Here is a 27,594-nt window from a genome sequence, read left to right as displayed (position 1 = left end):
CATGAATACCCTATAGACTTTTCTCTTTCTCCATCACTTCCCTAGAGCTGGTTGGAAAATATCAGTTATTTTCTCACGTGGCATTTAGGGGCAAAGAAAATCTGGGCCTTTTGGTTTTTGAAGAGAATTTAAAAAAAAAATCTATTGTTTCACCCAAAAAAAATCTCCCGTTTCTGATTTTTCATTTCCCTCCCCCTTTTCCAGAATAGATCAAATGGAGGGGACAGCTGGCACAACGTTTGGGAGGGGCTGAAATAAAAATGAAAAATGTAGAGAAGAAACGAATATTTGGGACAGCTTTTTTTGGGGTGGTGGAAGCCATTTTCCGTCAAAAAAATCGGTTTTGATGGGAAAATTTGGACAAGTTCTACACTCCTCCTCTCTCTCTTTCCCCTGCCCTCTTTCTCCTGGGTACACACACAACTTTTCCTCCCCTCTCTGTCATATGCACCCCAGATAGTCTCTCTGGCCACTCCACCCGCAGCGTAAGCATCTCACACCCAGTGAGCTCAACTCTGCCCCTGTCAGAGGCTGCCGGTGACTCCCCAGCACAACTGGGAGCAGGCCTTGGCCGACAGTGCTTCGTTTCTGGGCTCCCTGTTGACATCCATTCCCCGGCTTGGCTACAGTAGCCGGCAATTCTGCGGCTTCCTCAGTCTGAGCGGGGGAAAGGGGAGTGTACTTAACATGCGAGCACACACACACACACAGTGGTTTTTTTGACCGTTCACAATGAGTTTGCCCTGAGGTATAACATGGGGCTGAAAGCAGTTCTGTCTCGAGGCCCCAGCCCAGCCCCGCTGTACCGCAGGCCCAGCCCCTGTGACAGGCCCAGACAATGCCTCTTTCATAGAGGGCGCAGCAGAAGCCTCCCTCGGAGCTCAGCTTCTCTGGAAATGGGGGCTCTGCTGAGCTGGGTTTGCTGGGGCGCAAACCACAGGCCGCCCTGCCCAGTCCATTGTCCTGCCCGTGCCGCAATCAAGATCAATGGAGGAGGTGCTGGGACTGGAGGCCTTGTCCACATGGGAGAGTTTTTCCAGTATACGTTTTTCCACTACAGCTCCACTGGTGTAACTCTGCCAAAAGAGTGCATCCACACCACTTTGTTTACGCCAGCTTAAATCTCTTCTCTTATGAATCATGCAGCTCTCTGCTTTTTCAAAATAACTGCACTCTTGGCACATCTCCCTTGGTGCCCTATTCCACCACTACATTCTCTGCCTCCTGGGATTTTTCTCGTGTTGCACACTCAGATACCTTCGGGAACCTGCTGGCATCCTGGGACTTGGGGACAAACTATCAAACTCCCATGATTCCTTTCCAGAATCATTTGGTTTTAGCAAGCCAGCACCACTTCCAAACTGCTGTCAGGCCGTATGGGGAAAGCCCGGCTGCTTGGCACGATCCTGACAGTCAGGGATACAAACAGGGCACCCCAGAGGTATTGGCAGTCAAGAATGAGACCTCAGAAATGTTTGCTGTGGGGCATCATATGGGGGAAGCTTATGTACAGCCGCTGGCTTGCAGGTGTGAAGGACTGTGCGTTCCTGAGTGGTCAGTCAGATAGCTTGTCGGCTCTGTCCCCCTGGTTGATCTGTGGACTCGGTGCCCCTCCCTCACCTGAGGGGCGGGGACTTCCGTTGTTTTGGTGGGCTCTATCCAGACCTGAGACGGGCTGACAACTTGTCCTCCCTGCCAAATTCGTCCTTAGGACTCATCTACCTGCGGAGTTGCACCAGTTTAACGCCAGGTGCAGCTTGAAAGCGATTTAAGTTCCGTCTACACGGCAGTTGGCGGTGTAAGTTCCAGCTCGGGTAGATATATTCACGCCTTCTCGGATTGAGCTCGCATGCTAAAAATAGCAGCGTCACTGCAGCTACACAGGTGGCAGGACAGCTAGCCACCCCAAGTACATCCCTGTCTGAAAGCTTAGGCACGTCTTCGCACGGCTGGCCCATCGCACGGCCCATGCAGCCACGACTACACTGCTATTGTGTACTAGCATGATCCAAGCTAGCACTGGGATAGACTCATGGATTCCAAGACCAGAAGGGGCAATTATGATCATCTTGTCTACCCTCCTGTATAACACAGGCCAGAGGACTTCCCCGAAATATTTCCTAGAGCAGAGTTTTTAGAAAAACAGCCAGACTTGTCTTGATTTAGAAATTGCCAGTGATGGAGAATCCACCACAACACTTGGTAAATTGTTCCAGTGGTTAATTACTCTAACCATTAGACATTTACGCCTTATTTTCAGTCTGCATTTGTCTAGCTTCAACTTCCAGCCATTGGATTGTGTTAGACCTTTCTCTGCTAGACTGAAGAGCCTCTAATTAAATCTGTGTTTCCTGTGTAGATACTTACCGACTGTAATCAAGTCACCCCTTAACCTTCTCTTTGTTAAGCCAAATAGATTGAGCTTTTTCAGTCTATCAGGCAGATTTTCTAATCCTTTAATCAATCCTTGTGGCTGTTCTCCGACCCCTTTCCAATTTATCAACCTCCTTCTTGAAATGTAAGCACCAGAACTGGACCCAATATTCCAGTGGTGGTTGCAATAACCTCTGTACTCCTACTTGAGATTCCCATTGATACAGCCCAAGATCACATTAGCTCTTTTGGCCACAGTGTCACACTGGCAGCTGATTATCCACCCCACCCCACCCCCAAATCTTTTTCAGAGCCTCTGCTTCCCAGGAGAGAGTCCCCTATTGTGTAAGGATGGCCTGCGTTCTTTGTTCCTAGATGTACACGTTTACATTTAGCTGTATTCAAATGCATATTGTTGGCATGTGCCCAATTTGCCGAACCCTCCAGATCGCTCTGCATCAATGACCTGGTCTCTTCATCATTTACCACTCCCCCAGTTTTTGTTTCATGTGTAAACTTTATCAGTAATGATCTGATGTTTTCTTCCAGGTCATTGATAAAAATGTTAAATAGCGCAGGGCCACGAACTGGTCCCAGCAGGACCCACCTCGAAACACATCTGCTTGATGACGATTCGCCATTTACAGTTCCATTTTGAGACCTATCAGCCAGTTTTTATTCCATTTAATGTGTGACACGTTAATTATATATCACTCTCGTTTTTTAATCAAAACGTTGTTCAATACCAAGTGACCTCCAGTTCCAGTATAGACCTACCCTTAATTAAACTGGTGCAAACCCATGTATGGATGCTCTTATTTTGATTTAGTTTAAATTGCTTATGTTGGAAGATTATGTAGGACAGTATATAAGGAGTGAAACTAGAGAAGGAGGGCCAGATTTCAGGCGGGACCTAGTTTTGTGTGACACTCGGAGTTTAGGAATGCAAACCAGTGGCCAGTCCTCTCAGTATGTAACATTGGCCTCTCTGCATGCACAATGCAGGGCCGCACGGGAGGCGGGCAAGTGGGGCAATTTGCCCCGGGGCCCCGGCCCCCACGAGAATATAGTATTCTATCGTATTGCAACTTTTTTTTATGGAAGGGGCCCCCAAAATTGCTTTGCCCCAGGTCCCCTGAATCCTCTGGGCGGCCCTGGCACAGTGAAGATCTCTTTCTACAACTCTGCCAGCCTGCCATGTCACTTATTGCACAGTTCAGGAACAGGTTTAAACTAAGTGAAAATAAATCTTTTTTAAACTGAATTAAGAGAGCCCACACAAGAGCTGGCACCAGTTTAAGTAACTTGATTGCAAAATGTGTGTGCAAACAGCCTCTCAAAAAAAAAAATTAGAAACAACCAACCAGTTTTTTTTCGTTTTGCCCCCCAAAAAAACAATAAAAAGCTTTCTGCGCCAAACACCTGACATCTATATTTTGCTTCTCCAAGTTTCATTGCAATTAGTGAAACTGCTGCATTTGTTTAAAATTAAAAAAAGGATTCTTTCTGGCATTTTCAAAGATTCCAGTTTCAAAACAAAACAATCCCTCAACTGGGTTCTGCTGTTTGCCACTAGAGTGCTGTGTTCTTCCTCTAGCTTCTAATTAAATTTCCTTTGAAATTGCCTGCCGAGATTCTGAGAGTTGCAGAAACCAGATAACACCCCTTTTTCTTTTTCTGGAGTTTTTCATATTTTCCCAGAAGTGTAACAAGATGTGCATGGCAGTTGTGATCTCTCCTTCTGTGTCCCCGTAGCCTGATCCTTCCTTGGGGGATTTTGTGTCAGGGCCTGCATTCAACATGGGCCCTATGTACGGGACATCGTTCGTTTCTTTCGTCTGCTTTGTGCTTGGGCTGTCCTCTCCTTGGCTTCTCAACACCAGGCTGCATGGGAGGGTAATGGAGATGCCATAACCAAACATGGTCTTCTGGGTAAAGCACTACTGTGCGACTCGGTAGCTCTTGGTTCAGTAGCTCACTTTGCTACACGGTGCCCCATGGCAAGTCACAGCAGCCAATGTTTTCCAAAAGTGGCTAGTCTTTTGGGGTGCCTCCATTTCTGGGGGGCCCTATTTGGAGACATCTTAAAGGGGCCTGATTCCTGACAGAGCTGAGCACCCGTTCTCTGAAAATCATACCCCTTTAAAGGTAGAAACCCAAAATCATTCATCATTTTTGCAAAGTCTTGGCCTAATTTTGTGTGTGTGTGTGTGTGTGTGTGTGTGTGAAAGAGAGAGAGGGGGAGAGGGAGAGAGTTCCCCGTCTCTAAAATGGGGGTGACAATACTCCCTTTTTCTCACCTTTTGCCTTTCTTATCTATTTAGATTGTGAGCGTTTTGGGGTGGAGACTTTCCTTTATGTGTAGTCTACGCAGCAAAAACAAACCAACAAACAAAAGCAGGGCAGTGCAGATGTTCGCCAGGGCCCTGAAACCCAGTGACAGGAAAGGTCTCAGAGCCCAGGTTCCAGCCTGAGCCCAAATGTCTACCCTGCTATTTTTGGCCCTGCAGTGCAAGTCCCATAAGCCTGAGTCAATTGACCTGGACTCTGAGACTCACTGCTGTGGGGTTGGTTTTTTGGGCAGTATAGATGTAACCTATGAATACAGACAGCACGTAGCACAGTGGGGCCTTGTTCTTGGTTGGGGTAGGTCCAATACAAAGAAGAAGAAGAAAAGGAGAAACACCCTCTCTCTCATCCTCCCCAAACCTTTGCTGAGGTTCTGAAATGTTCTGATACTTGTCAGTGTTGGTGGCTTTTTATTGTCACTTCTGATTTCCAGCTAGGTCTTGTGAAAGTCCTGAACCCAAGCCTTGAACCCAGGCTTCAAACTTGCAGAGCTCATGGCCAGTCAGATCTGTGGTTTGTTTCAATTCAGAGAGCTAGGGCCAGATCCTCAGCAGGTGGAAACCATCGTAGCGCCACTGACTTGAACAGAGCTGTACTGATTGATGCCAGCTGAGGTTTTGGATGATAAATGAATCCAGAAGTAGGTGCAGATTCCAAACACCTTGAAGTTCAAACCCTGCATTTCAGCTCAGACCCATCTCAGGCGACAGGAAATATGCATGCCCAAAAGAACATGCGCGAAGCTTTACCAGGGATGTCTCCAGCCAGCAACAGAGAAATCTGGTGAGAACTAAGCTTCTCTCATCCCTACAAGGAAGGGAGAGATAAAGGGGTCTCTGCTTGACCTTTGGCCAGTGCTTTGTAGGTTTCTTTTAATCCCCCAAACTCTGCATAAGGCACCTTAACACCCATATCATTTTGGAATTTTTATTGCCCTCTCTACCCAGGTATACAGTCTGTCTTGTACATTCCAGGTTTGGCTGTAATGTCTCCTTCCCTGGATAAGGAGGTTGAAAATTAAAGAGAACGCAGTATCAGTAGAGGTCACGGGCTGCAGCGTCTGATGTAGGACAATAGCCTCTTGTGCTGAGCTTTGGAATTTTGTACCCCGGGATGTGAGCACCAAATTGACCACGGTTTACTGTTGGTTTTGCTGATGGGCACCCTTGGACCAGCCTGTTACATTCTGTTTCAGCTGCAGGATAAACAGTCTGATTAGAAGAGGAATGCAGAGCCCGGGACTGGGTAGAGTAGGGAATTATCAATGGGAGCTGGAAATTCTCACCTCTTGGGCTAACTCTAGCCCTGCTTGGGAATGACAGAAAGATGGTATCGAATGACGACTGTTTGGTGTTCTCTATGTATGGCAGGTCTCGGTTCCTAGTGGGCCGGGGTCCTCGTCATGAAATAGCCATCCCAAGTGGCACTGACAGGCATTGCTGGAGACTGAACTGCTCTTTCCTCACTATATGTGGCCGCTCCAGGTCAGGACTCAGGCACGTTGGCAGGGTGGGGAAATCTGGCCCTGTTGCTGTACCTGTTTTGTGGATAAACAGATGACTTCAGGCTGCACAGCCATCACTCCAGCCTGTCTCGCAACCGGTGTCAATTCTGATGCACCAAGCAGGAATGTGTTTACCCAGTTTGGCAACTTTCAATTCCCTGGCTAAGATCCCAGGTGCAACACGTTCTCAGGAGCAGATGCAAATTTGCACGGAAAGCAAGTTGGACGATTTAAGGTCTCCATGAGAAATGACTTGCTCCACCCAAATGGCCTAATCATTGGACTGTTTTGCAGTCATTAGACCAACAGCTATGTAATCTGTGGCCGATATAGGGTGATCAGATGTCCCGATTTTATTGGGACAGTCCCAATTTTTGGGTCTTTTTCTTATATAGGCTCCTATTACCTCCCACCTCATGCCCCGATTTTTCACATTTGCTGTCTGGTCACCCTAAACCAGGGGTCAGCAACCTTTCAGAAGTGTTATGCCGAGTCTTCATTTATTCACTCTAATTTAAGGTTTCATGTGCCAATAATACATTTTAACGTTTTTAGGAGGTCTTTCTATAAGTCTATAATAGATAACTAAACTATTGTTGTATGTAAAGTAAATAAGGTTTTTAAAATGTTTAAGAAGCTTCATTTAAAATTAAATTAAAATGCAGAGCCCCCCAGACCGGTGGCCAGGACCCGGGCAATGTGAGTGCCACTGAAAATCAGCTCGCGTGCCGCCTTCGGCACGCATGCCATAGGTTGCCTACCCCTGCACTAGACCCATAAAGCTTTGTGCTGCCTTTTTAAAAGGAGTTTATTCCCTTATCGCCCTGACCCAGTTGAGGTAAGTGTTATGATCCCAGGCCCAGATTGGTCTGTCTATACTCAGTACCACCCCAGAAATTCTGGATTCTCCTCCCTGTTCTAGAAGGGGTGTGTTGTCTACTGGTTAGAGCAGAGGGGGAGTTGGGATTAAGGACTGCAAAATTCTGTTTTCTTAGCTCTGCCGCTATGTTGCCTTGGATGGACACCTCTCTGGCTCCCCCTCTCCTCCCCCCCCCCACACACAGTAAAGTGGGAGTAGTAATCACTTTCTGTTTCACAGGCTTGTTGAGATGAGATTGTATGAATGTAAAGTGCACTGCGATCAGGTTCTGTAAAGTTGGACCCTTGTACAAAACCCTAAGATGGCTAGTTAGAACTTAGAATGAAAGGTGCTCTATGGGTGCACATTATTGTTCTTGTTAATAATGATGTGCATCAGCTCACATTTATCTATTCTTCAACTAACTTTTTCTAAGAACTCTTAGGTTAGAAAGGCACAATTTTCTCTGGCAGAACCTATGCTAGTTTGACCCTGTAAGGTTATATAATTACTGTACCCAGCATGTCCTTAACTAGGCTCTCCTTAACTTGCCCTGGCATTGTGGTGTGGTTCATTGGGCTGTAGTTCCCACAATCTCCGTGGATTTGCTAGGCACCGTATTATCAGCTTTCCAAGCTTCAAGGATAATTGCTGTTTTTAAAGCTATGTTAAATGCCTCAGGCTCTGATCCAGCAGCCTTCACTCATGCAAAACTCCCAGTGAAGTCAAGGAGGAGTTTGCCTCTGTATGGAAGAATAGGAAGAGGCCAATATGGCTCCGTCAGGAGCTCTTCAATGACTTAAAAATCAAAAAGGAATTCTGTAAAAAGGGGAAACATGAATGAATTGCGACAGAGGAGTACAAAAGAATAGCACGCGTATGTAGGGACAAAATCAGAAAGCGTAAGGAACAAAATGAGTTATACCTAGCGAGGGACATAAAAAGCAATAAGAAGACGTTCTTTAAATACATTAGGACCAAGAGAAAGATGAAGGAGAGTGCAGGTCCTCTTCTTAGCAGGGAAGGAGAGCTAATAACGGATGACATAAAGAAGGCTGAGAGGTTTAATGCCTATTTTGCATCATTATTCACTAATAAAAGCTCAAGGTGACCAGATACTCAACATAATTAATATTAACAAAAAGGGGGGAAGATATGCAAGCCAGAACAGGTTCAAGAATATTTAGATAAATTAGATGTATTCAATAGGGCAGAGCCTGATGAAATTCATACTAAGGTTCTTAAGGTACTAACTGAAGCAATCTCAAAACCATTGGAGAACTCATGGAGGACGTGTGAGGTCCCTGAGGACTGAAGAAGGGCAAACATTGTACCTGCCTTTAAAAGGGGGAACAAAGAGGACCATGGGAATTATAGACCAGTCGGCCTAACTTCAATATCTGGAAAGATGCTGGAATAAATTATTAAGCAATCAGTTTGTAAGTGCCTAGACGATAATAGGGTTATAAAAAGTAGTCAGCATGGATTTGTCAAGAACAAATAATGCCAAACCAACCTAATTTCCTTCTTTGATAAGGTTACTGGCCTCATGGATGGGGGGAAGTAGTTGAAATGATACATCTTGATTTTAGTAAGGCTTATGCCACAGTCCCACATGACATTCTCATAAGCAAATTAGGGAAATGTGGTCTAGATGAAATCACTCTAGGGTGGGTGCAACTGGTTGAAAGACCATACTCACAGAGGAGTTGTCAATGGTTTGCTCTCAAACTGGGAGGCAGTATCTAGTGGGGTACCGGAGGGGTCAGTTCTGGGTCCAATACTATTCAATATTTTCATGAATGACTTGGATAATGGTCCAGAGAGTGTGCTTATAAAATGTGTAGATGGCACCGAGCTGGGAGGGGTTGCAAGCACTTTGGAGCACAGGATTAGAATTCAAAATGACCTTGGCAAATTGTTCTGAAATCAACAAGGTAAAATTTAGTAAAAACAAGTGCAAAATACTTCATTTAGAAAGGAAAAATCCAATGCACAACTACAAAATGAAGTATAACTGGCTAGGGGGTAGTACTGCTGAAAAGGATCTGGGGGTGATAGTGGATCACAAATTGAATGTGAGTCAACAATATGAGGCCGCTCCAAAAAAGGCTAATATCGTTCTAGGGTGTATTAACAGGAATGTTGTATGTAAGACCTGGGAGGTAATTGTCCCGCTCTACCTAGCACTGGGGAGGCCTCAGCTGGAGTACTGTGTCCAATTCTGGGTGCCACCACTTTGGGAAAGATGTGGAGAGAGTTCAGAGGAGAGCAACACACATGATCAAAGGTTTAGAAAACCCAACCTGCGAGGAAAGGTTAAAAAAACTGGGCATGTTTAATCTTGAGAAAAGAAGCCTGAGAGGGAATCTAATAACTGTCTTCCAATATGTTAAGGGCTGTTCTACAGGGGACGGTGATCAATTGTTCTCCTTGTCCACTGAAGATAGGACAAGAAGTAATGGATTTAATCTGCAGCAAGGGAGATTCAGGTTAGATATGAGGAAAAACTTTCTAACTATAAGGATAGATAAGCTCTGGAACAGGCTTCCAAGGGAGGTTGTGGAATCCTTTTCATGGGAGGCTTTTAAGAACAAATTGGACAAACCCATGTCAGGGATGGCCTAGATTTATTTGGACCTGCCTCCGTGCAGGGGACTGGACTTGATGATCTCTTAAGGTCCCTTCCAGCCCTACATTTCTGTGATTCTATGATCTTGGGTCCCTTGGTTTTATCACAACCCTCAGTCTTGCTGACACATGTATTGATTCAGCAAAGCCCTTAGGGACTATTCACATGCTGGACGTGTGCACAAATGTTTTGCTGAATCGGGCCCTTACTGCATGTTAGCATCTCAAGATGTTCTGTAACCTCCTCCATGGAGAACCCCTCTCTCTTGTCTGTTTAGATTGTATGCTTGGCCGGGCTGGGACTGTTTCTTTGTGCATATACAGCAGCTAGCTTGTTGAAGTCTCTAAGCATTGCTCTAATACAAATAAACAGTAATAAGGCTGCATTCTGATCTCCTGTAGGAAATAGCCTTTGAATAGGAATTTCCCCGTGACCTTCCACAGTAAAAGATTCAGCTAACTTCTCCGCTACTACATCATCCTCTCTAATTCCCCACCAGACCTTCTCCCCTTGAGGGCCCGGGTCTCCAGTCATGCACAGGCAGCTTTACTGCTTCAAATGTACATTGGGACATGATTATTTTTGTTCGTTTCTGGCTCGCTGTTCATCACATGGAGACTTAGTCTCGCATCTGTGGCTGTCTTCATTGCAAATGAAGGTGTGTGTTTACCTCAAGAACGGTGGGGGGAGGGGAAGAAGCTTGATCTCAGCAAAATCAAGAGAAAAACTGCCTGTGCCTTGTTACCACTAGGATTTTGCAGTACGATAGCTCTCTCCATGTAAAGACACACTTAGTTTCTGAAGTGAAGACGTAGCCACTTGCAGTGGTGTAAATCAGGAGGAATTGCACTGAAGTCAATAGGGTTTTAGCTGTTGTAGGTAGCAGAAGAATTAAGTGTCTCATACAGGAGTTTATTTCCAGTTTTAACCTTTCTTGAAATATGTTGTATTGTGTTGTTCAAACAGCTGGTGTTTTAGCTATGTGCGTTTCTATTCTGCCGTGCTGGTTTTACTTTCCTCCTCTTTAATTTGAGGGGGGAGGTCTGCTCCGAGGCACACAAACTTTCTCTCCCTCTAATACCGGGGCTTCTCCGTGCTGAGACTTCTGCCGTGTCCTGAACTGTGAGCGTTTCCTTGGGAAAAGGGTTTCCTTGTACCATGCTGGGAGTGGGACATGGTTTGGGCCAAGTCATCTGAATGGTTTAACCTTGATTGTTGTTTGTTCAGTGCCTAGAGGCTGCTTCTCGGCTCAGGGCTCCATGGGTGCTCTGCATATACCCAGTGAGAGACCTTCCCTGTGCCAGAGGTGGGATTTTCAAGGAGCCAAAGGGAGGAAGGTGGCCAGATTCTATTTTATACTCCGTGGGGGTTGAATGCCTTAGCGTGCCCTTGAGAAGCCCAGCCTCAATCCACAAGCCAGACAAAGGGGGTGGGATAGGTTGTTTTAATACACCATCTCATGGATTACAAAATTGTCCAGGACAGGAGTTCTTGCAGTGATTCTGAAGCAGCTGGCACAGACCATTGTCAGAGAGGGGCCTGTGTGCTGACCGGCTTGGCTGTCCCTATGCCTTTATATCTCTACCCACCAGAACACTATAAATAACAAATAATAATAACCCTGGTGTGGAGCTGGCGAGTTATTTGTGGTTTTGCTAAGGAAGTAACTTTTCATAGAAACAAACATTGGTGACCAAACGCCTCGTGGTCCAGCAGCGAAAATGTTTTATACACCATCACCCAAGCGTGCCGAGAGACACTAGGGCAAACGCTGCCAGGGTAAGCAGCCAAGGTATGGAAATCGGTGAAAGCAAAGCTGTGTTTGATGTGTCAGGAGCTCACTGATTAGCTTGTGCTCTGCTGTGGTTTTCTGGGCATTTCTCTTCCCCGTTCCCCCTCCTTTCTCTGAATATCTTTGAATCTGAAAGGCTTTAGTGCATTAATTTCAGACCGAATGTAAATAAGCCATTTGGATTTCCCCAGTCGAGCAAACTTTCAAAACAGAGTTTTGTTTCTCTCTCTCTCTCTCTCTCTCTCCTTCTCCAATCTTGCATATGGGATTGGAGGATTTTTCTCGCACTCCCTCCACCATATTCTAAATCGCTTAATCACATTCTAAAATAGTCATTTGGGGGGGTCAGTAAACCACCTGGATGGACGAGGAAAACCAAGAGAGATCACTCATTCATTTTATCTGCAAAAAAACAGATTAGAAAGCTCCCAAACGGTATATTGTTGCACAGTAGCATGTTGATAATGGCAAGCACCTCAGTAGAGTATATCTTTGTTTATCTCTCCATCCACCATCATCTTTCCTCTCCCTAGTCATCCCTGGGAGATTAAAGGGAAGAGAAAGATGAAGACAAAAATGGCAAGAGAATCCATGCCTTCATTCATATGAAAAGGGGACTCTAGCCAACACGCTAGATACAGATGCTCTTCAAGTTTGGAAGGGCATAAGTCTGGATCCAACCATGGTGACTGCCCCTCCTTGTCCTCTTTGGAAAGGGTCAAACCAATGTTCTAGGTCCAAACACCCCAAGTTTTGCAAAAAGAAGAGGTTTGCTTCGGACCTTGGCAATCGAAATACATTTCTAACTTCAGGGCACAAGGCAACCTCTAGCTCAGAGAATTAGGGAGAAACTTCCTCTGTAGAAGGTGGTACCACTAGCCATTAGAGATGGGACATTGGTCTAGCTCCACCGCAGCTCTGGTCTAGTACGGTCGTTCCTATGTTGTATTTAAGACATGCTTGGGACAACTCAGTATTTAGCGATGGGAAGACCTCTAAAGGTTCAGCTAAGTACCCACAAGTTTGAGTACTCCAGGATTATGTATATGTAGACCATTCCTGACAAACACCTGTCAGGGATGGTCTAGGTATACTTGTTCCTGCCTCAGAGTGAGGGGATGGATTAGATGACCTCTTGAGGTATCTTCTAGCTTATACATTTCTGTGATTCCTCTGACCCTTAGCCAAACCTCTTAGAGCTTTTCAATTGGAATGTTGGTACAAGAGTCTTTCTTGGACACTTCCTCTATTGTGGTCCACAAGAACAAAAGAAAACGAAGAGGAATCTAAGAAAGTGTGCCAGTCATCCTCGTGATCCTTTACTTGTATTAAATCTGAGGTCATTCTAACTTCCCTCTGAAGTCAGAGCAAGGGTTAACCTGGGTTAGCTGAACTTGTGCTGACTACAGCTTGTTCCTTGTTTACACTTGAAGCTAAACTGAGTTCCATCCTGGTTCAGCTAAATTGACTACTGACCACCAATTGCTGGCAGGGTGCAATTTCCAGTTGTTTGCAAAAGAGTTTTATGATATGTTGACTAGATCATGATAGCTAAACATAATCTAACTACCCCTCACACACACCCTACACACCTTTTTATCCTACTCAAGACCAGGCCCAAAGGTTGGCCCATAAGTTTCATAGCTCCAGTGGGAATGTAGTACCACAATAAATCCACAATAAATCCATCCAATGAATGGAATGCCCTTCTACTTGTAACAGGTGTCATTTTTGCACACCTTATATTGAATGAATGGTACAAGGTGCCCAATGAAATAGGTGAAGATACATGGCTGACACATTACTCAGTGTCACTAAATCTTCCTGCAAATCTTGCAATATTTGGCATGGGTTTGTTCTTAAAGTCTCAGCTTCTGGAGTCTAATGATGTCATGAACATTTCAGCTTTCCTTTTTTCTTAAGTAAGTTTCTAGTCCTTGTGGTTGAAGGGAAAAATCCTGAATATGGGATACAAGTGCATCCTACAGGCTCAGAAACCAGAAGGCAAATGAAAAGAACTTTTTTTTTTTTAATAATCTGACATTCTTTAAGCCAATCTCATGATTGATTGAGGCCTGACTCATGACTTTTGAATGCTTATTGCAGCCTATTGTCTCTGTGCTTATAAACAAAAATGTTTTCCTATGCCCAGTTGACATTCATTTTTTCCCCTCCAACATATTTTAAAAATATTATGCAGAAGTTATGTTGTTTGCATCGTTAATGATGCACCACAGCTCCATTTTGTTATCTAAGCAGGACTCAGGCATGTACTTGTAAAGGGGAAGGGGAAATCTATTAAACTGCATGAAACCAATTGCCAGCGTGCTATCCTGGTTAAGCGATGGATTCTCTGGTCTTGGGCCCGATTGAGGTGCAGACTGTATCAGCGTTCGTATAAAAGTGTAATAGGGGAAGATGCAGAAATGGCATTTTAGTCAGCAGAGTAACCTGGTGATTAGAGCAAGGGGCTGGACCTCAGGGCTATGCTCTGCCTCGGTTTCCCCACTTGTAAAATGAGGATAATAGTTATCCTATTGGGTGCTGAGGCTTGAATGAAAGGTGATCTCAAGATGCCCCATATGGTAAAGGGAGGCTGGTGGGATGCAGCAGCTATATGGCATATACGTATCAGTATGTAACTAGGAAATGAGAAAGGTTAGGATCAGGCAATCCCCAATCCCAAAATGTCTGACGTTTTGTTAGCACTTAATGCATCAACCCCCAGTTGCTAGCATCTAGTCAGTGTCTGCTCACAGCTGTTTGCCGGGGGTCAGGGATGACTCTGGATTCTGCCGCGGGGGCTCAGCAGCTTCCCAGGGAGATCACTCGGAACCCCAGAAGATTTCAGGGCAGCCTAAGTCTGGTGGCTGCCTCTAGTGCCGTGAGCAGCTCTCTCCCTGGAGGTCAATGGAATGTCAGGCTTTGCATGAGAGGAAAACAACCGATCCCTGACCAGGGGGTGTTGGGTGAAGGATAACATGGCTCTGTTGCTGACCTGCTGAGTGATCTTGGGCAAGTCCCTCTCTGTGTCTCAGTTTCCCTTCCCAGCCTTTATCTGTTGTGTCAGGGTGGGATTTTTAAAGACATTAAGGCTCCTAACTCCCATTGATTTCAGTGGGAGTTCAGTGCCTAAATACTTTCAGAAAATCTGGCCCGAAGCCCTTTGGGGCAGGGATGGTCTCTCACCATGTGTACGTTCAGCACTCAGCACACTGGGGCCCTGAGGTGCTGCCAATAATAGAAATAATTACAAAAGTGAAGAGGTAAATCTGCCTGGATTTCAGGGGTAGTTGAGGGTTGCTCAACACCTTGCAGTATCAGTCTCCCCAGGTGTGTTGTGCAAAGGATTATCGAGCAGATCAGAGTCCCCAGGGCTGAGCAAGGATAGGTGGAAGCCACTGGCTCACAAACACTGTGTGGGACAGCAAGTGCTGCAAACATGTCTTTAGCTCCTTGTCTTCTTAGAGCATCTGATCCAGACAGACCTCCGCTGGGCACCAAACCCATAGCTTTGCAGATCATACTCTATTGGGCCCCTTGTTATGCCAAGTATCTCTTTCAGTGATGCAATTACACGCTTCAGAGCAAGAAGTATGAGAGTTCTATTTAGCGTTATACCTGATGTCACTGAAATAATATCTAACATTTGGCTACTTCCTCCCAGAAGGCGTATAACTCCTGGGGTACCTTGCCAAGGGATGATTAGGAGCCAGGACTCCTGGGTTCTACACCCAACTCTGCTGATGGTTCGCCATGCAAATGTAAGGAGGTTACGTCATCAATCTGTGCCCACCTGTAAAATGAGGATAATAATTACCTGCCCGTCTGTTTCACAAGGCTTGTTTCTAAAGCACTTTGAGATCCTGAGATGAAAGCTACTGTATGAGTGTAGTGTGTTTCGTTAATAGTATTGTTTTCCCCTGGGCCTGACTGGGTCTGGAAAGCTCCCAGCAGGGAAGAAGATGCATCAAAGCAGGGGTTGATCTGCCTTTTTACAGGGTCCCTCGAGCCTGTTTGAAGCATGAGCATGTCTGGGCAGTCTCCCTGACACCACCACAAGGAAATCTGTCTGAGCTCAAGCCAGCAAAGGTGCCCACGCCCATGGGGCACTGAGCTGTTAACAATGAGACACACGTGTTGACTCCACAACATGCCAATCGCAGAACCACAGAGAGTAGGAGCAACTCCTGTCACTGGGTCTTAGTGCCAGGAGAGGTGCTGGGGCTGCTTCGGCAGCTCACGTGCTCTGTAGAACGCTTGTGAAGCGCATCGCGGCGGCTCTCACATGTGGGCACGCGGCTGAAGAGATGCCAGGGAGTGAGTCAGTGTGTCTCACACAGGGGAGAACCAACTTGTCCAAATTCCCTCCTGCTCTATATTTCTGCCCCGTTTGTTCCAGTGGAAATGAATCTAATTGCCAATTTCCTCCCTCCATCTCTCTGTTTGTATAGGAGACCTTGCGTTCGGTGTAATTAACCACGTATGAACAGCGTGCAGCCCAGCCAGCTATCTGTTTGTCTATCAGTATTACATTAGTGTCAACAGCCTCCATTGTACTGGGCACTGCAGACATATCATGAGAGACCCTCCCTGCCTCAAAGAGCTTATATTCTAAACGGACAAAAGGGGTGTTACAATCCCAGTTTTATATTTGAGGCACAGTGACTTGCCATGTTACAAAGCTGTGGATTGAAACCAGATCTCCCAAGTCCTTGTTCGGGGTCTTAACCACAAAGCCATCCTTTCTCTCATCTTCTGGTAGCCCACCACCAGTAGGTGGTAGCCCCCAATTATCTGGAAGTCTAATTTTTTAGATGTTGGGTTCCATCCTTTAGTCACTTGCATTGCGGTAAACCAGGAATGACTTTACTGAAGTCGGTGAAGTTACAGGGGGGGAAACCTGTGTATGTGACCATCAAGCCCTTGATAATAATATATTACATTGTAGGCTTTTCTGAGTAGGCAATCATGTCTTTTCTAATTATTGAAGTGTTATGTCTATTTAGAGCGCCCTATCAAAGTGTGTGAATAATTATCTCTGGGCCAGATCCAGCTGGCCGATAACACTAATGTATGACAGTGTAATTCCATTCATATAAGTTCTGGGTTTACACAAATGCAGTGGAGAACCTTATGATCAGATGACCTGAAAGGTAACCTCAGGATCACGTGTGACAAAGGGCTTGAACCAAAGCTCACTCAAGTCAATGGAATTTTTGCCATTGGCTTTAGATCAGGCCTATAGGAGCAAACTTTGCATGTCCTACTCAGGCCAAACTTCCATGATTGAGCATGATTGCGACCAGACAAATGGCTGCAGCATTTACCTCTGTGTGGCCACTACTCTATTTACACCCAGGTCTGCACCTCTTTCTCCCATGGCTTGGGTTTTCAAGGAAGCATTAGAACATTTCCTCCCCTTTGCCCTGCTTTGAGGGGTTCACATACTTCCTGCCCTGGCTCACTCTGAGTGTTGGACCCAAGTTCTCAACGCAAACCTTTCCTGAAGCTGCTGAATTTCTCCTGGTTTCACATTAAAACCAGGCAAAATCACATGCCTGTGGGAAAGTCCTGTAGAATGGAAGAGGGCTGAAACCAACAGGTTCTACAGAAATTACTCTAACAGCCTCAAAGATTTCATAGCGAGGTGGGGGAGAATTCTCTGCTGGATTCTACAGGATAGTTTGAAAAACCCCTAGAAAGATCACTGTTTTCTATTAAATTCTATCGGAGTGTCCCATAAGGGGATTTCATCTTGATGTTCGTGTGAAACCATAAACCAGTCCAGATTTGCTGGTACGTAGAAAACAGCTGGGAAGCAAAGTCTCCGGCACGCACACTCCACCACCAAGCGTTGGAGGTGCTAGTTAAATTCTGGGGCTTACATCCCTCTGAACTTAAAAAGGCTTAGTTAGGCTGAAAGGCTCAAGGATCTTCAGCTGTATTTTTCAGCCAGGTGAGCATCACGCATGTGTTTGCCTTTCCTACCAAAAGCTCACGTGCCTCTGTTGACTGTCTATCTAGGTGCTTATATTGCCCCCATCCATCTCCGAGCACCTCACCATCCTGAATGGATTTTATCCACTCAACAGCCCTGTGAGGTGGGGAAGGGCTATCCCCATTCTACCAATGGGGAGCTGAGTTAACCATGCAGGAAGACTGTAGCAGATTTGACTGGGAGTCAAATCGAGGTCTTTCAAGCACCGAGCTCATGTCCTATCCACTGGGCAATCTTCGCCACTCTCTTTGTTGGATAGCTTTGTGTGTACGAGGTCGCTCTCTTCCCCGGCTTTTTTCTTCATCAGCCTCTCGGAATCCGCTCTAGAGTCCTCTAGAGTCAGTGCAAAGAGTCCCGCTGACCCCAGCAGACTTTGGATCAGGCCCTCCTCCCTCATGTCATTATGGCCACTATAATTATATGTGTGAGGTCTGCCTCCCTTCCTCCCCGTCTGCCTCCTGCCCTGTCTGCCTGCATGAAGGATCTCTTGTTATCTTGAGTATAATGAGGGGTCCAAGGCCTGCCGCTCTCTCCCCGCCCTCTGCCCCTGCCCGGCTGTGTGTAGGACCTCTTGCTGTAGTCAGTGTAATTATGGGTGCTTGGTCTAGCTTTATCCTCCTAAGGTATAATTTAGCTTTATATAAAGTGTGGTTCCGCCCCGATGCTGCTGCACCTCCAGCCCCTGTTGTGTAAACGGTTGCTATTCTGAGAGATAAGGGAGCATGGGGGAGGGTCAGAGGTGGATAGGCCAACTGGGAGACCAGTGGAAGAAAGTGAGGGGGACTCGGCAGAAAGGGGCCGTCTCTTCACGTTCGCAGGATCTCCAGCGGCCTTGTCTGCACGAGAGGAATGACCCATGTCTAACATCACGCGATCTCTCTAACATGCCCTGCATACAGACATCAAAGCCGTCTCGGGTGCTACAAGCCGTGCCTGGCTGCTGTAGGGTTCCCGCCCACCCCCAGGGCTAACCAGGACTGAGGCTGAACGGTGTCCGCTCCACCGTGTTTTGGCCCGTGCGGCTGGAAATCCGTGTCGCGTCACAACAGCAGAGCCAAATGAAGTCCTCGTCGGGCTGTCCCACAGTGCCGCTCTGGCCATCAAGCTAACCCACCAGTTGCTCATGTGCTTCATTCACAATGGGCCCCAGACAGGTGGTAAGGATGGGGCTGCACAGGGGGGCTGGATTTGAGGGGGGGTCCATCTGTCAACTCCATTGCATACCTACCGACACCCCTGCCTGATCTTGTTCCCCCATCTGGACAGAGGGACCTGGAGGCCTGCCTCACTAAGGCTATACCTTCCACCAAGTGCTGAGGGCTGCATGTCTGGTTTGTCCAGCTCCTGTGGGCCAGCCCCTTTGACAGAGACCTGCCAGACAAAAGCCAAGCCAAGGGAATCTCAGGAGCCTGGCAATCCAGAGGATTCTGGCTGAAGCTGGGATATGTGACAACCAGCTGCTCAGTCTGTGTGGGTGCGAAGGAGCTGTACCTTTCCAGCAGGCTTCGGGAGCAGGTGGCGTGGGCCTGATGGCCTCCTCCTCTTTCTCACTGGTCTCGCTGTGCTGCGGTAACCGCTCTCCCACGTTTCTCATGCAGCAGCGTCTTGTGGGTGCCAGCTGGGACTGCGGCAGCATGAGCTGCCTATCACTCAGTGCCCTCTTCCTCCCATCTGGGATCGCCCTGGTGAGATCCTCCTCAGAGCAGCGCCCTTCTAATGCCCACTACGGTTCCTGGGCCCTTCTTCACGGAAGTGCCCAAAGCCCATGCCGGCAAAGACTCCCACAGCATGGGACTTTTTATTCACCCTGTGATAGGCTGCTGCTGTGAGAAAGCAGTGCAGTCTGCTGGAGTCTCAGTGAGCTTCCACACAGCAGTGTCCTATCCCAGCTGGATAGAACCCCTGGCAGTGTGAGCTTCCCCACAGCAGTGCCCTGAGGGTTGCTAACTGGAGCTCTTGTAGCATGGGCTTGCTCCCAGCAGTGCCCAGGCAGGACTCCAGTAGGGTCTGAGTGAAAATTTCAAATATTTTTTTCTACAAATGATCATGGGAAAAATACCCATGTTTCCAATTTCATAGCAGGCCGCTATGGGTATGACTACCCTGTCCACGGCAGGGAGCCTCCTAGTCCAGGTCGACAGATTCGGGCTCATGCTACCACACTAACAATAGCTGGATAGGTGTCGCCTTTTGGGCTGGAGCTTGGGCTCTGGAGTCTGGGGCGGGAAATAGGCTTCAGGGCCGGAGCCATAACGTCCAAGTGCTGTCTACGTGGGTACTTCCAGAGCGCTCGGGTGAGCGCTGCATGGCCAAGGCTGGGAGCTCGCTGCCAAGGGCAGCATATGGGACAGAGAGGTTTTGCTTTTCACAGGGTAACCAAACGGACCTCAGACCTTGTGACCATTTCGAATTGCTGCGTGTCTTCCAGGAACAAACTGACCGTCACGTGCACACGGCATTTTAACATTAGAAAATAAGCAGGGGTTGGATTTAAACAAAATCAAATGATGCACCAGCCTGTTTCTGAGTAAAACACCTGAGAAATGTTGTATGATTTTAAAATTTGAATTGTGAAAAACTGGTGGGATTTTCAAAATAATGTTTATTGAAGTCTTTTAAGTCATGATTTGAGGACTTCAGTATCTCAGTTAAAGGTGAGGGGTCTATTCCAGGAGTGGGCGGGTGAGGTTCTGTGACCTGCAATGTGCAGCAGGTCAGTCTAGATGATCATGATGGTCCCTACTGGCCTTAAAGTCTAAGTGTCTTATTTAATGGTTTGTCCAGCAGTAGCGCCTAAGGGCCCCAGTCACAGACCAGGAGCCCATTGTTCTAGGCACTGTACAAACACAGAACACGATAGTCCCTGCCCCCAGAGAATTCACACGTACTCAGCACTGGCCTGACTCTGTCCTAGCAAAGTCAAGGGGACTTTTACCATTAACTGCATCAGGGCCGCCCACATGATTCAGGGGGCCCGGGGCAAAGCAATTTTGGGGGCCCCTTCCATAAAAAAAAGTTGCAATACTATAGAATAGTGTATTCTCGTGGGGGCCCCTGTGGGGCCCGGGGCAAATTGCCCCACTTGCCCCCCCACCTCTGGGCGGCCCTGAACTGCTTGAGGAGCAGAGTCGGACCGTGCTGAGCACTTCTGAAAATGCCACCCAAAATGGCCAGATCCTCAACTGGTGTAAATCGATGTAGCTCCCTTGGCGTCAATGGAGCTGTGCCTGTTTACGCTAGCTGAGGATCCGGCCCTAGGCTTCTTAACTTTCTTGTGAATAGTGTGCCCAGGCTCGAATCTGGGAAGCCTGCTGCCTTTGCACTGTTTAAGGGTTGTGAAGATGGAACGAATGATGGAAGAGGTGTCTCACTGTTTCCTGGTACTCCCCACTCAGTCTGTCTGATGCCATCTGTTGTCTCTGGTCTTATATTGCAATTGTAAGCTCCTTGGGGCAGGGACTGTCTATGTTCTGTCTTTGTACCGCACCTAGCAAGGTAGGAGCCTGGTCCATGGTATGCTAGCACATATAATAATAATTAGAACCTTACTGTCTTTCTCAGATCAGGAGGAGATCTCGTGCACTTCCTCCACGCAGAATCCAGCGGTAGCACCGCCTGCTCTGTGCCACATCCCAGCCCCTCACCCTCAGGCCCCAGCAACGGAGGAGAAAGAGAAACTGCCAGATGACGACAAGTCCCTGAACTTCCTGGCAAATGGAACAGCACCACCCAAAAGTGAGGCCACGTCAGAATTCATGGTCACTCCCGAAGCTGTGACACGTAAGTCTCTGGTATCAGGGGGTAGCCGTGTTAGTCTGTATCTACAAAAACAACAAGGAGTCTGGTGGCACCTTAAAGACTAACAGATTTATTTGGGCATAAGTTTTCATGGGTAAAAACCTCACTTCTTCGGATGCATAGAGTGAAAGTTACAGATGCAGGCATTATATACTGACACACGGAGAGCAGGGAGTTACTTCGCAAGTGGAGAACCAGTGTTGACAGGGCCAATTCAATCAGGGTGGATGTAGTCCACTCCCAAGACTAGATGAGGAGGTGTCAATTCCAGGAAAGGAAAAGCTGCTTCTGTAATGAGCCAGCCACTCCCAGTCCCTATTCAAGCCCAGATTAATGGTGTTAAATTTGCAAATGAATTTTAGTTCTGCTGTTTCTCTTTGAAGTCTGTTAGTCACTATCATTGAACAAAAAAACTTCAGAAACTTCAGGTGTCAATTCCTCTCCTAGACACCTCCTCATCTAGTATTGGGAGTGGACTACATCCACCCTGATTGAATTGGCCCTGTCAACACTGGTTCTCCACTTGCGAAGTAACTCCCTGCTCTCCATGTGTCAGTATATAATGCCTGCATCTGTAACTTTCACTCTATGCATCCGAAGAAGTGAGGTTTTTACCCACGAAAGCTTATGCCCAAATAAATCTGTTAGTCTTTAAGGTGCCACCAGACTCCTTGTTGTTTACATAAGTCTCTGCTTCTTTTCCTTGGGTTCTGCTGGGGCGGGGGCAGCATTGGGGGTTTGGCTCCTTGAAATCACGATGGTATCTCTCCCCTCACTCATGGGTTCAAAGAAACCCATAAACTATTTGGGATTGGGACTGTCTTTTCATTTGTGGTATGTACAGCACCTAGCACAATAGGCCTAGTCCCAGGTTGGGGCTTGTAGGAAATACCGTAATACATACAAAAATAATGTCAGAGGCTCCTAGCAAGAGTGAGCACTATCCCTGTTCTTCCATTATCCTCCCACTCCCAGATAAAAGCAGGGAGCTGTATTTTTATCCCCCACACTAGGATGTGGCGCTAGTCCGGGTGGCGAAAGTAGGAGTAGCATCCAGTGAGGGGGTAATTGCTGCTGCTGTTGTCTGTAATGTTAACCTTACCTGCCAAAGTTATACACAGGGACACGTGGGATGAAAAATGAGGAACACGCCTTCTAACTCCTGTGAAATGCACCAGATGGGGAGAGCCCCCTAGAGGGAGAGAAGGGGGAAATGGGAGGGGTTTTGCTAACGTTACAGACGGTCCCTCCTACACCGGCATGTAGGCAAGTTAAGTAACTAGGGGTTGAAGAAGTGGCGGGACCAACCTGCAGGGATTGTGGGTTTAAGGCTAAAGTGCATCTCTCTGACTGCCCCAAACACAGCTAAGGGCACAGTAGGGCTGAGGATCTGCAGTTCCCACATGAGAGACGGGTCGTGTCCTTTGAGAGAGATCTGATACCAGCAGCTCTGCAGAGGCACAAGACAAGGGGGGCTCATGCATCGGGGGTACGGCTCCGCCGGGGTGGCAGTGATGAAAGCTGTGGCATAGGCAGGTCGAGAGCGTTTTTAGCACTGTGCTGTCGAAATCCTGCTCTGTGAAGGGTCAGATGACACAGTGGGAAGATCGCCAGAGTTCTGTCAGTCTGTGGCTATGCTATCGATCGGCAATCGGAGGGTCACTGCCGCTCAGGCAGGCGTAGCCATGCTAGCTTTAATCGAGCGAGCGCAGCTGCGAATCGCCATGATGGCATAGCCACCGGTGTGTGCTGTACAGGCCCACCCAGTCCCCCTGGGTGTGTACTTGCAATGCTAGCTAGGGTGACCAGACAGCAAATGTGAAAAATCGGGACAGGGGGTGGGGGTAATAGGAGCCTATATAAGAAAAAGACCCAAAAATCAGGACTGTCCCTATAAAATCGGGACATCTGGTCACCCTAATGCTAGCCTGTGCTGAAGCTGTGTTGCTGGGGCTTCTGTGCTGTTTTTAGCTTTGCCCGTTAGTTAGGTGAAGCTGCAATCGTGCTTTGGAGCGCAGCGTAGGCATAACCTCTATCCATGCACCCACTTTTGCTGGGACAGCGCCACCGTTGCATTATGGGTCCCATTTTTGCCAGTGCAGACAACCAGCTCTATCCCCTGTCCCCTGAAAACACCAGCTGAGGATTTACAGCAGAGCTGGATCCAGGGGCAAGCTACCCCCACTGTGCCTCATGCTGAAGGTGAGGGAAGGTGGTTTAGCAGGTTTGGGAGAAAGCAGGCCAGTCCCTTGCTGAATCATTAGATCTGTTCTCTCCCTGCCCTCGGACTGCATCCCTGAGCCTGGATTTAAGTGTCTTGCCCTCAGTCTGCCCCGTAGGCACACAACAGTAAATCCCCTTTCGTTGGATAGTTCAATAGAGTCTTTACTTTTCCAGGGACATGAAATGGATTGAGGCTTCCCATTGGAGAGCGGGACGGTGGGGGCTGAGGCTCTGAGTGAGGTTGACAAATTGCCGGTGGTGCAGACTAGTGGGTAGGACAGAGGGCAGCCAGGGAAAGGATTGCGAAGTAGGGTTGATCCTGATGGGTGGAGTGAAGAGATTATGTGCTTCCTGTACTGTAACTTGGAAACCTTGCAGGCGTCTGACCTTCTGCACCTCTCAGTCACTCTGCTGTACCCTGCCTGGGGAGCAAGCTCTCAGCCCTCCTCTCTTTGCCGCGGATTGGCTTACGCATGATGCCTCCGCATCAGTCCCAGTGCAGTCCGCCCTAGGTGGCTTACCTGGAAAGAGAGCAAGCTCCCTCTGGAGTGGATGAACAACACTAGGGCAGTTGACAGGTACGCAGGCTGGGGGGGGGGAGAAATCCGCCTCATGCTTCAGGGTATCATCAGATTGCAACAGGAGTCAGGAAGAATTTCCCCCACTGCATATAGCATTGGTTAACTGCATTGTGATGAAGTTAAATCTTTCCTCTGAATCTCCAGGCATGCAGCTGGAAGGATGATATTGGACTGGACGGAACAATGATCTTAGGTACTTATCTGGCCCCCATACCATAATATCTGAGCCCCTCATAATCTTTAACGTATTGATCCTCCCAGCACCCCTGTGAGTAGGGGAGTGCTAGTATCCCCATCACACAGGTGGGGAATTGGGGCACAAAGGCAATTCCTAAGTGAGTTAGATGCCTAAGACCCATTGACTTTCAATGGGAGTTAGGTGCCTAGCCCACTGAGGTGGCTTTGGAAATCTCATATTAACTGAGTTACCCAAGGTCACACAGAGAATCTGTGGCAGAGCAGGGAATTGACCCCTAGATTAGCACCCAGACCCCTGGCCCATTCTTCTTTTCTGTTCTAATCTGATCTAATGGGTCAGGGGGAAAACAAGCAACCATGGAACTGGATTTGTTTGTGTAACTTCTCACCTAGCACCAGGAAACCTGAGCTCTAGGAGTGAGGCTACTTATGTGCCTTAACCCTCAATGAAGGGTCATTCAGGTTTGGAACAGGCTGTTGAATCACCATCATTGGAGGTTTTTAAGAATTGGCCAAACCTGTCAGCAACGACAGTCTAGGTTCACTTGGTCCTGCCTCGGTGCAGCGGGCTGGGCTCGATGCCGTCTTGACGTCCCGCCCAGCCCTGCGTTTCTTTGATGAATTTATCTCTTTCCAACAGCCACACCAACTCCGTCACTCTCCAGTCATGCCGCTTTATGGGCTAATGATGCCGGAGTGTGTGACAACCAATCAGGGTGGACCTTTGAACAGACACTTCACATTTACCATGTGGGGATTAAATACAGTGAAACCTGTTCTACCGGAAGCTGCCATTAAAAAGTCGTCATTTTCCAGCAGTTACCCCACGCTGCTATCTGAGACACCCGCGTAATTCACTGTTCTTCGAATGGGAAGTAACGGTGGTATCTTAGTAAGGTGGGGAATGTTTGTTTTAATGATGACCTTTGCTAATGGCCAATCAAAAATCCCTTGTCAGGAAGATGTGGGTCTTTCCCTAATGATGAAGCAACGATGAACTGCAAATATCTTCAGGCTTTCAAGACCAGGGCCAAATTTCAGAGACCTCAGGTCTGATTTCCAAGTGCTCAGGACCCAGAATTGGGGCCAGATTTTCCAAACAGTTCAGTTCCCTTTTAGGTACCTAAGTAAATAGCCAAAGTTTTCAGAATTGCTCAGCACCCAATGTGCTGAGTTATTGGGAAAGTCTGGCCATCAATGTCACAATGGGAGCAGCTGGGGGCTGAGTTCCTTTGAAAATCTACTCTGTGGTGCAGGGCAAACAGATCTCAGGTGCATCTTGATGTATCCCCCTGTGGATAATACCAGAGGGAGGTGAAATGATGCATTCTGAAGTATAGGAGAGGTTAAATTATCCAAGAGTCAGCACTTATGGGAGAAGGCAGGGAGCTTTGGGAAGGGGGCTTTGGAATTGTGTCTTTGTTCCATGATCCTGGTATTATCCCAACGTTGTGAGGGACTCAGAAAAATGACCTTCAGCGAAATTGATTATTCTTAAAACCTGGTCTTAGCAGGAAGAGACACTGCTGTGGTCAGATCCTCAATCCACTCAAAGTTCCTGATGACATGACTAGAGCCAAATCTACATAGTGCTAGGAGCTGCTGAAGGTGCCATCTCTTGTATAGGAATTAAAATCAAGGTCCTGGCCTCTTTAGGCCATTAAATATCCAATACAATGTCCCCAAAATAGGGGTGATAGAAATGGTCCAGGAAACCAGGACTAACTGGTTAATTGCATTCTAACTCCCTAAATTCTCCTTGAACTTGCAATTGGATACGAGACCCTCCTGGACTCACTTGTCGTGTAGTGTTGCACTGCGCTGTTAAACAGCTGTTGCATTCCTCCCCAGAGGCGGCTGCATGTCGGAGGTAGACTGTAGCCATTCTTCCATCTCCTTTTGAGTGTTTTGGGATCCTTTGTGTGGAAAACCGCCCTATAGCTGTAAGATATTATTACTAACTCTGAGGGGAAATTCTGGCCAGGCTTCTCTGCTGCTCAGTGCTTGTCTGAATCAGGGAATGATTTTGATTTACAAACAATTTAATCCGAGGAATGCAAAGAAACAGAGAAAGCCAAACCATGTACACCAGGCACTTTTGTAAACCCTGCCATTTTCAAAAACGTTTAACGACTGAAGCTGTAGAATATTTGTGGGGAGTGGCTGGCGAGGCATGTCTGAAAATTCCTGACCTGTGCTTCTGACTTTCTCTCTGTGGACTGCATCAGATTCCTGGGCCCAATGGGCCTTTCTTGCATCGGATTGAGCAGGAGTTTTGAAGCCTAGCATATTGGAATCATACTGGACCATGCACTGCTAGACTCTGTCTACACCAAATGAAGGCGGGGACCTGGTTCCAACAGGGCAATAGAGACTGTTTCCCCGTAACTGGGTGAAAAAGATTAGTGCATTAGAGGAGGGAGTGTAATCTAGAGGATGCAGTACTTTGCTAGAAATTCAGAAGACGTGGGTTCAATTCCCAGCTCTACCTTTAACCTGCAGGCAATTCACTTCCCCTCTCTGTGTTTCTGTTTAGACTGTAAGCTCTTCAGGGCAGGAACTGTCTTTTACTTGGGGTATGTACAGCACCTACCACAATGGGGCCTGGATCTTGGCTGGAGGTCTCTCTCTGTGCTACTGTATGATAAATAATAGTTTAGTCCAGCTACAAGTAGGCTAAAAGTTGCAAAAAGATCAGGGGACAATCATTGGTTGTAACTGGATTCCCTGGCTCTGGGCTTGAAAGACTTCTGTTGGCTGCAGTGGGCTTTGGACAGGGTTGAACTGAAGATGGGGCCTTTTAGAGGGGTGGGGCCCAGACAGTTAGGGTCTGGCAGGACTGCACCCTCTCGAACACTAGTCTCATGACAGTTTGGAAACACACACGCCCACCCCAGGGGCTATTGTATCTTCTTGTCTCTTTGACGACGGGAGAGATGCCATTCTAACAAATCATGCCTGGGGGAAGAGCCGGGAGGCCAGCCTCCGCAGGGAGAGCATGTTGGGAGAACTGGGGAAATGGTAAGGAGCAGCTGGGAACAAAATTCTTATCAGCTGAGGCCTCATCTTTAATTTTCTGATTCAGGGATTCACCACTATGTAATCTCACTTGTGCCCCTGCGGTTAAGGCCATGTCAGCACAAACCCATGTTCTCAGGGGCGGATTTAAACTCAGCTGTAGAAGTTCACTCGGAGTTTGCGCCAAGGATACAACCCAGTTCAGGGGGCAGCTCTGTTTAGCCGGTGTATAAATGTATGTCCACGTGTAGCAATTTATTACTATG

At 47.3% G+C, this 27,594-nt stretch overlaps 1 protein-coding gene across 2 annotated transcripts in view; it reads left to right on the top strand.

Annotated features, from left to right (window-relative positions):
- Positions 1-27,594, top strand: part of MDFI (MyoD family inhibitor) — a 42,094-nt gene that overhangs the window by 4,358 nt on the left and 10,142 nt on the right. For both annotated transcript variants that reach the window (XM_054024839.1, XM_054024840.1), the window contains exon 3: positions 21,072-21,290. In XM_054024839.1, coding sequence (XP_053880814.1) covers positions 21,072-21,290 — 219 coding nt within the window. The remainder of the gene's footprint in view (positions 1-21,071; positions 21,291-27,594) is intronic.

The sequence above is a fragment of the Malaclemys terrapin genome, chromosome 4 (assembly GCF_027887155.1).
Source record: "Malaclemys terrapin pileata isolate rMalTer1 chromosome 4, rMalTer1.hap1, whole genome shotgun sequence".
In the NCBI taxonomy this organism is placed as follows: domain Eukaryota; kingdom Metazoa; phylum Chordata; order Testudines; family Emydidae; genus Malaclemys; species Malaclemys terrapin.
Note: the sequence above shows the minus strand (reverse complement) of the source record. Positions and strands in the feature narration are given on the sequence as shown.